General features: G+C 42.2%; 1 protein-coding gene across 1 annotated transcript in view; it reads left to right on the top strand.

Annotated features, from left to right (window-relative positions):
• Nucleotides 1–190: 190 nt before the first annotated feature.
• SRP72 (signal recognition particle 72) overlaps nucleotides 191–12,266 on the top strand; it is a 29,385-nt gene continuing 17,309 nt past the window's right edge. The window contains exons 1-6 of the mRNA XM_056111423.1: nucleotides 191–322; nucleotides 2,933–3,053; nucleotides 6,787–6,910; nucleotides 8,603–8,746; nucleotides 8,826–8,937; nucleotides 11,403–11,434. Of these exons, the coding sequence (XP_055967398.1) occupies nucleotides 214–322; nucleotides 2,933–3,053; nucleotides 6,787–6,910; nucleotides 8,603–8,746; nucleotides 8,826–8,937; nucleotides 11,403–11,434 (642 nt within the window). The 5' untranslated portion in view covers nucleotides 191–213. The remainder of the gene's footprint in view (nucleotides 323–2,932; nucleotides 3,054–6,786; nucleotides 6,911–8,602; nucleotides 8,747–8,825; nucleotides 8,938–11,402; nucleotides 11,435–12,266) is intronic.

Raw genomic sequence — 12,266 nt, 5'->3', positions numbered from 1 at the left:
CCGAAAACAACACCACGCACGTTCCAGCTTCAGGTTCCTGGGCTCTGGACGTAAAAGCCCAGGAGAGAGCCGGTGCCCGGCTGGAAGAGCCAGCTCGCTCCCGACCCCCAAGCGCCTAGCAACCACCGCGCGGGCTTCCTGCCCCGCTGGGCCAGCTCCGCGATCCTCTTCCGGTGCGGAGGTTGCCACGCCCCTCCCCGTATCTCCTCCAAGATGGCGAGCGGCGGCAGCGGAGGGGTGTCGGTCCCTGCGCTCTGGGGGGAAGTGAACCGGTACGGCCAGAACGGCGACTTCACGCGCGCCCTCAAGACCGTCAATAAGAGTAAGTGCCAGCCGAGGCCCGGGCCGGGGGGGCTGGTGGGAGGACGGCCGCCTCCTTCCGGCGCGCGCGACCCCCGCGGAGGTCGAGACGCCGGGCGCGGAGACCCCGGGCCGGCCGAGTCCTGGGGCCCGAACGCGGCCGGCTGCGGGCGGGCGGGCGGGCGGCCTCGGCCGCTCTAGCTCGGGGCCGGCCCGGGACTGGAGAGCCACGTGTACTGCCCCCTGACCCCGCGCCCCGCGAGGGCGGGATTTAAAGAGACAGCGGCCGCGGCACCGCTGGCCTGACCCAGCGCTCCGTGCCACCGCGTCTGCCGTCTTACTGTTTTCCTCGGGGGTTCGCGATCGGGGGGTGGGGTGGGGGTAGGGGGGTGGGCTCCAGGCCGTGTGGCTAAGGGACCTCGCTGGCTCTGGAACGCCGGCGGGGTGAGGAGTGGGGGCGGGGAGGGAACCTGCCGGGACACGTAATTTCCAGGCTGCGCTGACGACGCGGAATGCTGGATAGGTTATAGGTTGGGGGGCGAGGCAGGGCAGCTGGGTGGGCTCGGAGGTCCTTGATGGAAGCTCCCCGCGGCTGCGGAAAACAGAAAAATGTGCGGAGGGTTGACGTTCGGAACAAAGGAGGGAAAACTGGGCCCGTTTCTCTATTTCTGCAGTTGGCTTTAGGCTTTTCAGTCAACTGTCTTTTTGTTTTGTTTTGTTTTGTTTTTTGGGTCACACCCGGCGATGCGCAGGGGTTACTCCTGGCTCTGCATTCAGGAATCACTCCTGGCGGTGCTCAGGGGACCATATGCGATGCTGGGGATCGAAGCCGGGTCGGCCGCGTGCAAGGCAAACGCCCTACCCCTTGTGCTATCGCTCCACCCCCTGAGTCAACTGCCTTGAGTGTGCGATTCACTCGTGTTGTTGTTTTTTTTTCCTCTAAATAACCTTTACGATGTGACTATGCTGGGACCCTGTCTCTGTCCTGCTGCTGCTTTGCGAAAGCTGCGGCCGTGGTTTGCTCGGTTTGGAAATAGAATCACCGGAACTGATGTGGACTGCTTGGAGCAGTCAGTAGTGGCCTGCACGGAATAGACACGGTGCGCAGGGGTTAAGGCGCCTGCCCTACCGACTTAGGGCCGACAAGGTTAGATTACCCAGCACCACATGGTCCCACCCCCGTTTCCCCCCAGAACATTCTTGGGTGCAGCCCTGGAGACCCCCCAGCAGAAGATCCACCCCGCCCCCCTTCCAGAGCACCGGCTGGAAACCTGCCAGCCCCTTTCTCATAAAAGAATTTTTCATGACCTATTGGTGAGTATGGTTGCAGGCAGGAAGATCGGAAGGCCAGGGAAGCCTGCAACAAATGTAAACAGAAGTGATTGTGCCCTCATGCACTGTACCTGATTGGAGACAGAGAACTAGCTACGAATTAGAATGATTTGAATCCTGAATGTGTTTTGAATTAGCTCTGGCTATGCCTGCGACCAGTGTTACTTAGTAGCAGTAGTATTTGGCAGGAATCACCCAATTAAAGCACTAGAGCTGTCTGTTCTCCACTCTGTAGTTTATTAACTGGTAGAAACTCCTTTGATTCTACAAAATTTAATTCCTCCGGTTCTCCAGAAGGGCCTATGGCCCTGCTCATTTTGAGGCTAAACAGCTGTTTCTCGTGGGAAAATGGCCTCCTGCTCTTTCCCGGTACTTTTTGATTATTTTGGGGGGGGTGCACTTAAATGTTTTTGTCAGCAAGTTAAATTTGTATTATTTACATCCTGTGTTTTTTCTTCCAGAGTATTTTCATTTAATTTTCTTGATAACTTTGTACATTGATAATGCTTTTGTTTTATTTTAATTTTAATTTTTTTTTTTGCTTTTTGGGTCACACCCGGTGATGCACAGGGGTTACTCCTGGCTCAGCACTCAGGAGTTTCTCCTGGCAGTGCTCAGGGGACCATATGGGATGCTGGGAATCAAACCCGGATTGGCCGCGTGCAAGGCAAACGCCCTACCCACTGTGCTATCACTCCAGCCCCTAGATAATGCTTTTATACTCATTTTTCAGGTCAGAAAACCAGTTTAGGTTTAGAGCAGTACTAGCTCAAAGCCTGGAGTACTTCATTTAATCCACAGCACCACCTGGTCCCGCAACATTATGGGAAGGACCCCAAGCACCTTGCTGAGCACTGTCACCAAAACAAACAGAAACAAAACCTGATTTGGCAGTTGAATGATTTATCCAAGATCTCAAGGCATTTGGCAAGAAACTTGTACTCCAAATCTAAGATATTTGCTTTCCAAATTGTACATGAGTTTTTTCCCTTTCCTATGAAATTATGAAATGTATACAATGTAGCATGTATGTCAAGATTTAAAAGCCAAATAAAACTGCTTCTTTATATTTCTGTACTTTTTTGCGTGTGTCTTGGGAATCAGTTTCATTGAAAATCGAATTTGTTGCATTCATAACACTATTGTCACTTAAGTTAAAAGTGATTTTAAAATATTTGATAGTCATTTCTGCTGCAGTAAAATTGGAAATGTAGCTTACCAAGGTAGGTGTTGGAATAAGTCTTAAAAAATGTAAAGGGGCCATGGATTTTAAAATTACATTTTTATACTTGTTCTTTAGTACTGCAGATCAACAAAGATGATGTAACTGCCCTCCACTGTAAAGTGGTTTGCCTTATTCAAAATGGAAGTTTCAAGGAAGCCTTGAATGTCATCAATACTCACACCAAAGTGTTAGCCAAGTAAGTGACTCAATTAATTGTGCAGTTATTAGAAATCTTCACCATAGCTATGGACTTTCTATGGGATTTTACCCTTGCTCTGTAATGAAATTTTTTTTTGATGATGTTCTTTCTTCCTTTTTTCCCAAATCCGGATGTAGCAATAACTTTGGTTCTTTTTTGCCATAATTATCCTTTTCGTTACTTTTCTCTCCCTTTGAACAATTACGACATTTAAAGGTGACGGGACATAAGGGACATGGGTCATAAATGTAACAACAATTCTTGATACACAGAAGGAAAAAAACTCAGAAGTTTATTTTTTAAAAAAAAAAGGGACAAGACAGATCATGCAGGTTAGGATGCAGAAGTATTTAAGCATTAGATGTCTCCAGTATAGTATGGCAGGGCTTGCTTTCTTGTGGAGTTTTTTTCATTTGGGGGTTGTTTTGTTTGGTGAGAAGGGATATCTAGTTTCTGAGAATACTGCGGACAAAACAGTCTTATTGATAGAGGAAATAAGTTTGGTGACTTGGCTAGGAGATCAAACCAGCCACAACATTCATAAGCTAAAAGAGGTGAGGAGACTACAAGGGAAAAGTCTGAAACTAGCCGAGTTTAGCGTAAGAAGTTTAAAGGAAAGTCTTGTTTTTATAGTAAAACAATGCAGGATGATGCAGCATGTTTCCCAGGCAGATCCAGCTAGCTATGGTCATTGATAATGTGGCGATACTGACAGATCTTTAACATAGACTAAAGAGCTTCATTTTGAAAGATGTCATCTGTGCTATGGAGAAGTCAGTGCTTGGCTTCCCTAGAGGCTAGAGATTTGAGTTGAAGCCAGTGTTCATTTACCACTTAAAAATCATGGGTCCCCAAGAATTACGTTAAATCAGCTCTGTAGGCCTTATACAAGCAGCAAGGCCCAGATCACAGAACGTCTATTTACAACATGCTTCAATGAATATTTTAGGCTCACTGTGAAGACTTACAGAGAAAACAAAGATTCTTGACTCTTTCTTTTTTACCCCTTTCTCTCTTTTTTTTAATGTTTATATAGATTCATATAAAATTAACCTTTATCATGTGCAAAATTTCTTATTATAAGTAATACTTAATACCACACTCAAATACACATCAAAAGTTTACCCCACTGGAAGGCCTAAAGCTGGGCTGGTTACTGTACACAAATACTTTCTATCCATTTTCAAAACGTTTAGTTATTTTCTGCAGTAAAAGACATCCAAAGAATATTCAAATCAAAAATTCTCAATTTTGATAATAAGACCTATCAATAATGATTTATTGTCCCAGTCTAACACATAGAAGCAGTGAGTAGAATCCTGGGTGAAACCAGGAGCCACTACTCTACAGTTACAAAGTTTCAACTATCCAAGATCATTAAGTTTTTATAGAGTCTGCTTTATAAATTTTGCGCTTATAGTTGATAACACTATCATGCACTTAAATTTTTAATAAGGTATCTTGTATTACATGCTGTTAAAAAAGAATAATTTCAAAGCAAACTGAGTACCTACAGGGAGAGAGGGTAAAAGTTTTATAATTATAAATAAATGGGATATCAGATGATTTAAAGTCCCTTTTGATTTATTTGTGAGCCTGTACCCTGCAGTGCTCAGGCCTTACACCTGGCTCTGTGCTCATGGATCCGTCCTTGCGCAGCTCTGGGTACCATATGGGATGTTGGGGATCAAACTTAGGGCAAGCATCTTACCCACTGTACTCTTGTTCCAGCCCCATGGCTCATATTTTAGAGCACCTACTTTGCATGTGTGAGACCGTAAGTTTCGCTTTTGCTTTTTTTTTTTTTGCGGGGGGTGGGGGGAGGGGTGTCGTGTCATACCTGGCACTACACCAGGGATACTCCTGGCTCTGCACTCAGGAATTACTCCTGGTGGTGCTCTGGGGACCATATGGGATGCTGAGAATCGAACCCGGGTCGACCACGTGCAAGGCAAACACCCTACCCGCTCTGCTATTGTTCCAGTCCCGAGACCCTAAGTTTTAATTGTTATACGGCATGCTTTCACCATCCCACCCTCCACTCCACTAGTGTATCTCCCAGAATAACAACCCCCCCTGCCCAAAAAAAAACAAATTCAAAATTGACCTTGAATTTTATACCTGACCACCCCAGGAGATCTGGAGTCATATAAGGAGTTTCATGTTTTCATGACTGCTAACAAAATAACCCATTTCTGCAGCCCATGGATCAAGGAGAAATTTCAGCTTTTCACGTCTTTATTGAAGGAATGCTTTATAAGCTAGTGATTCCTTCTGCTAGGTCTGGACTATCAGTTGAAAACTTTCTGGAAAGGATTCGTCATTCTAGACAATATGAAGAACATTCATGATTCATAGGAGTCAAAGTTTAAACATTATCAATGGTTTGGATGAAGTTGATTCCAACCCACTTGGACGAATGAATTCGAGGGGTTTAAGACTTCACTAAATGAAGTAAGCACAAATGTGGTGGAAATGACAAGAGAACTAGAACTAGAAGCAAAATGAAACAATGTGACTGAAATGCTGCAACCTCATGATAAAACTTGAATGAATGAGTTTTAGTTTCTGTGGATGAGCAAAGAGAGTGGTTTCTTGAGATGGCAGTGTACTGGCAAAGATGCTGTGAATATTGTTGAAATGAGAGTAAAGGATTTAGAATATTAACTTGGTTGATAAAGCCAGGCTTAAGATGATTGACTACAGTTTTTGTTTACTTTTTTGTTTTTTTATTTTTTTTATTTACTTATTTTTGGGTTTTGGGTCACACCTGGCTCTGCACTTAAGAATTACTCCTGGCGGTTCTCAGGGGACCATATGGGATGCTGGGAATCAAACCCGGGTTGGCCGCGTGCAAGGCAAATGCCCTACCCGCTGTATTATTGCTCCAGCCCCTGACTCCAGTTTTTAAAGCTCTATGGGTAAAAGCTATCAAATAGCACCAGATGGTACAGAGAAATCTTTTGTTTCTTTGTTGCATTTTTTTTTGAGGGGGCCACACCCAGTGATGCTCAGGAGTTATTGCTGGCGGTGTTCAGGGACACCATATGGGATGGCCGGGATCAAACCAGGTGACCCGCATGCAAGGCACACATGCTACCTGCTATACTATCACTCCAACCCTCAGAGAAATCTTTAGTCAAAGTCATTTGATAGTCAGCTCCGTGGTGTAGAGCCAGCAGTTCATTATTTGGTGCCTTTCATGCTCAGGGACCACCTGGTCACTTCGGGGAAGAGAGGGGCATGCTGTGGTGGGGATCAGATTCAGGGCCTCACACACACTGGGCATCTGCTCTACCCTAGATCTATCTCCCTGGTCCCTTATTGTCTTATAAGAAATGACTAACGCCGCTCACTCTAGTCAGCAACCATCAGCGTGAAAGCAAGGCTCTCAGCTAGCGTGACGATCAGAACTCGTTTAAGGCTCAGATGATGGTCAGCATTTTTTAATAAAAGTATTTTCAGTTATGGTTTGCAGCACTTTGGTTTTTAAAAACATACTGCCTTTGCATACTTAGTCAGCTGTAGAATAAACACTGGGAAATCAAAACTTGTGTGACTATAGCATTTGCTTTATTAATGTTGATTGGTGCTGACCCTGTAATTTCTCTGAAATATGCCTGTGCATCAAATATTTAGAGCAGCATATCACTCTGTGGCTTAGAGTGGGTGCTCTGCAGTGCAAGCTAATACTCAGATACTGTTTTTGTTTGTTCGTTTCCTTTTTCAGTAACTCACTTTCCTTTGAGAAGGCCTATTGTGAGTATAGGCTGAACAGAATTGAGAATGCCTTGAAGACCATAGAGAGTGCCAGCCAGCAGACAGACAAACTAAAGGAGCTTTATGGACAAGTGGTAATTATTGCTTTAAATACAGTCGTCCCAAGTGAGCATGACTCTCTACATGACTCTCCACAAAACTCAACACTAAACCAGTTCTTGAGGTTTGAAACTAGTCCCTCTCTGCGTATCTTCCCACAGAATTTTATATAAATGTTTTATGAACAAATTGTTTCCTCAGACTATTAGAAAAGTTTAAAACACTAAGCAATCTTTTGGATTTTGGACCTTTTCGTTGGAAAGGTGAAGGCCAATGAACTTCACTTTTAAAATTGTGGGCCAGAGATATAGCTTAGGATTTAGGGCATATGACTTGACTACAGCCAACCCCGGTTCCATTCCTAGCACCACATGGTCCTAGAGCATCACCAGGGTGGCCCAGGTAATCCCTGGCACTACAGGGCCCCAGCAGCACCACATCTGCACGCCTTCCATGGAACTAACTACCAGCCTGGTTGGCCAAGAATCACCAGGAGAGCCCTCACCCCCAAAACATATTGTATTTATTTCTAGTTTCTAATTATTATTTTGTTTAATGTACGTCATGATGGATAAGAATTAGAATTTTTTTTCAAAGAATTTGAATTTAATTAAATCTCTGGAAATACCTTATTGAAAAGGATTTTAAGACATTTTTAAACTTAATGTAAAGTAAGACTTTTAATGATAAGAGAATAGAAATGTTTTGTTAGAACTATTAAAACTTTTGGGCCAGGGAGATAATGTAGCGAGGAGGGTACTTGCTTTACACACAGCTAACCCTGGGTCAATCATTTGGTCCCCCTAGCACAGCCAGGAGTAACTGTTAAAAGATTTGTTTAAGTTGGTTTAAGTGGGGGAAAATGCATTGGCTATATTGTACATCATAATAATATGTATGTGCTAGCAATACTGAGAAGTTGAAGAAAGACTTGAGCAGGTTTACATATTGTGGTTTTATAGAGAACTTTAAAGGTAAGAAAAGTGGATTGAGGTTAAATTCCAGCAATTTGAAACTGATGAAGGGCACCAGTCTCTGTAAATTGAACCAGGATATGAGTTTTTACTGGCCTTTGAGAACAACTTAAATGAAGTAGGCAGGAATGGCATATGCTTTGTAACTGCCTTATATAAGGTCACGTATTTCTGGGAAAAATTAAATGAAGATTAAATAGTGTACTGTTAGAAATATTAAGTTCATTTGTTATTCTTTTTAATTTTCTCGGATTTCAGTGATCATTTAGTGTTGTGGGAACTTTTTTTGGTTAAAGCTCAGATATAGGGACCAAAGAGATTGTTCAAAGATTAAGGCAATTGCCTATTGTGCAGTGTTGTGGCAACATTGTGGATTCTGGTACCAGAGTGGTTTGAATCTTGGCACCACATATGGTCTCCCACGCACTGCTGAGTGTGGCCTTTGACACTACTGGGTGTGACACACAAAGTCAAATCTAGGTGATAGGTTAAGATAGGTTTTCTTAACCCACTAAGATACTCATCTGATCTCAGTAAAAGGTACATAAAGTGACATTTCTAACTTATGTGCTTGCAGATCTATAGTGTAACAACTCTTAATTTTTGAAATTAATAGTAACATAAGAACTAATGGAAATTACAGAGAGATCTATATGATGGCCCATGTCATGCTGAATTAAGACTTCCTACCTTATAGTCTCTGAAGATTTATATGGTATTTGTCTTCTCTGTTTTTTTTTATTTGCTAAATAGTTATACCGATTAGAGCGCTATGATGAATGCTTAGCTGTGTACAGAGATCTTGTTCGAAACTCCCAAGATGATTATGATGAGGAGAGAAAAACAAACCTTTCAGCTGTTGTTGCAGCTCAAAGCAATTGGGAAAAAGTGGTTCCAGTGAGTATCCCCTTGTACACTGTATTGAATGAAATAAAACTTCTTTTTAGTGTTTAACTGACACTCTGTTCTGTGACAGGAGAACTTGGGTCTCCAAGAAGGGACGCATGAACTATGCTACAATACGGCATGTGCACTCATAGGACAAGGCCAGCTGAACCAGGCGATGAAAATCCTACAAAAAGCTGAAGGTTGGAAGTTTACAAAGTTCTGTGTAAATGTAGCATGCCTATAATATTGCAAAGTATTTCCATAAATTGAATTTGACTTTGGTATTTTTTAAATGGAAGTTATTGAAGCTGCAGAAAGTTCTTATTTATCTAGCCTTTTGTGTTTTTATCGGGTCTCCTTTCTGTCTAATAACTGAGTCAAAGTAAATATTTGTCCTTTTTATTATTATTATTATTATTATTATTTTAGTTCTTGAGTGTTTGGGCCATACTGGCAGTGCTCCTGGCTTTGTGCTCCGAGGTCACTCTTGGCTGTGTTCAGGGGACCATCTGCAATGCCAGGTATCAAATCCAGGTCAGGGCGTGTGAGGCAAGTGCCTTTCCTGCTGTGGTCCATCTCTCCAGCCCAGCTTGTCCTCTTCAACCACTTAAATTTAAGGAATACTTAAATTTGAGGAATAGGTGTTTGAACAAGTTACTAAGGAAAGTATAAATTGAATTAATGTACATCAAGTATTTATAGTAGTGTATCGCATGATAGAAGTATTGGATAAATAACAGCTATCATTTTGTTATTAAACAAGTACTGAAATAATACCATGGTGTGCCTATGTCTGCATGCATATATGGGCAAACACTGCACTAAAGCAGCATCATCTAAGAGCATATAACTCTATTTAGTATATTTTCATATTTAATAGTTAAATGACTTAGGGCTGAAAAATTTTATTGAAGAATGTTCTCTGGTGTTCGACACTCTTTTGTGTACTTTCCCTGAGTACTATAAAAGTAAGCAGTGAGAGAGAAAAGAAAAGGTAAAACAGGATGTATTTACATGCTAAATTTTGAAAGGTAAAATCAACATAAGGTTAGAGCCTCATGAGAAGACAGATAAAAGAATTTTATAGTTGTATATTTTATCTCCAGGTCAAAAGAAAAGAATGATAGTTATTTCTTTATCATACCCAGGATTAAGCTCAGAATTATTACAGCAATTGCAGTGGGTGATTTGGTGTCTTGCAGCAGGTTAAAAGTTGTATACCAGGGCCAGAGAGATAGTACAGTGGGTAGGGTGCTTGCCTTGTACACACCTTACCTGAGTTTATTCCCTGGAACCCCATATGATTTCCAAGCCCTGCCAGACGTGATCCTTATGGACAGAGCCAAGAGTCGCCCTTGAACACCACCCAAAAATTAATAAAAATAAAAGTTGGATACTCTTTGATCCAAGAATTTCATTTCTAGAAATTTTAGGGGAATGATGAAATATATCTCTGTGAATGAGTGGTTACCAGAGTCTTGTTCATCAGAAAGAAAATTTTATAAATATTTTTTCTTCCCTACTAAAGAATTGACTAAGTTTACTACCACAGATTTCCGTGCATTAAAAATTAAATATAGTATTTATGAATAAACAGCCGTACTGGTACATATAAAAAATTATATTGTAGACATACATTTACATTAAAGGGGAAAAGGGAGATTTTGAAGTGTAGTGTATCACATTTTTTAGTATAATTGTTTATGTACATTAACAGAAATAACTAAAATGCTAAATAGTGGTAATACTTGGATGGTGAGATTATTGTCTATTTTTGGACCATACCAACAGAGCTGAGGGGCTTCTGCCACCTCAGTGCACTGGAGATCCTGCAGTACCAGGGCTCTAGGATGGAAAGCATGAGCCTCACACCTGGGCACCATCTCCTGACCCCCTCATTATTCCAGTCTTTATGTCTTTCGTAATTCCATCAACAAGTACAACATTTATTGTTTAGTTTTGAGGTCTGTGTGCCATGAGTACTGCTGGCACTGATGCAAGTTGCTACCTTGGTGGTGCATGGAAGGTTGGGGGTGGATCTTGAGATGGCAGCCATGGAACTGTGTCTGCAGCTCGGAAGCATGTGCCCCACCCAGCCTTGCGAGCCGTCTCTCAGCCCGCTCTGTAGTTATTAGGTTTTAATTTAATTTGGGGACCTCAACCGGCAATGCTAGAGGCTAACTTAGCTATTAGGGTCCCTCCTCACAGTGCCCAGAGGACTATGCGGTGCTGGAGATCAATCCCAGGCCTCCTATACGCGAAGTGTGCTTAGCCCTTTGAGCTCTCTGACCACTTGCTCCTTAATTTCGTTTTGATTCTGTTGATGCGTAGCTTTGGGTGGCAGTTTTCTGGGCCTATTCTGTTTCTTCTTAGGGATCATTCCTGGTGATGCTCTGGGAACTATATGTGACGCCACACCAAGGCATTTATTACTCCTGTAATAATCTTCTGGGCCCAACTTTTGAAGAGATTACAAATGATAGGAAAATGCAAAGAAAATTATCAGTGATAAATTTTATGTAATATATTTAATAGTAAAAATAAATTTTAAATTTGTTTGCCTTGAAAGTTTATTCCCAGAACTTTAATTTTCCCTTTTTAGAATGGTGATAGAAATGGGAGTTAACCAGTAAGGCTAATTTCAAAATCATTTTTTTCCCTATAGATCTTTGTCGCCGTTCATTATCAGAAGACTCTGTAAGTATTCCAGTATTGTTAAACTCAAATGTTCATTAATGCAAGCTTGTTGGAGTCTTCATTGTACTATATATGGATTGGGAGGACTAGTTACAAATTAAGTGGGAATTGCAACAGAAACCTCAGGCATTTGATAAATATCTCTTAGGATGATAAATAGTTTAAAAGTTTACATAGCTTTTAAGCATTTTAATTTATATAGATACATATTTATTGTTTTAGATGCTAGTCTAAGAGTCAGTTTTTTCTTCTCTGTTTCTTTTTTGGACCACACCGATAGAGTTCAGGAATCACTCCTAAACAGGAAAGTATGTGATCACACCTGGGCTTGGCTCCTATTAGTCACTCCAACTCCTAGATTCTGTTTTTCATGTATGAGTCTAGTTAAAGGAATCCCATGCCTTTTTTATTTTGGGGCCTTCTTGTGGGGGGAGTGGGCTGTTTGGGTTACACTAGTGGTGCTTAGGACTTTCTCCTATGTGCTCAGAGGTCACTCCTGGTGGGCACAGGGGACCATATGAGATGCCAGTGATAAAACCTGGGTCAGCCATATGCAAGGCAAATTTTATCCTACCCACTGTACTATCTCTGACTATCCATATGTGTTTTTTCACAAAATCCATCATTCATATTTTCTAGCTTTTTTTTTTCCTTAATATAATAATATCTTGGGTTGGAGCGATAGCGCAGCGGTTAGGGCGTTTGCCTTGCACGTGGCCGACCTGGCTGACCCAGGTTCAGTTCCTCCACCTGTCTCGGAGAGCCCAGCAAGCTACCGAGAGTATCTCGCCCTCAAGGCAAAACCTGGCAAGCTACCCGTGACGTATTCAAT

The sequence above is a fragment of the Sorex fumeus genome, unplaced genomic scaffold (assembly GCF_029834395.1).
Source record: "Sorex fumeus unplaced genomic scaffold, SorFum_2.1 ptg000013l, whole genome shotgun sequence".
Lineage (NCBI taxonomy): Eukaryota > Metazoa > Chordata > Mammalia > Eulipotyphla > Soricidae > Sorex > Sorex fumeus.
The sequence above is the reverse complement of the archived record's forward strand: the minus strand, read 5'-3'. Positions and strand labels throughout refer to the sequence as shown.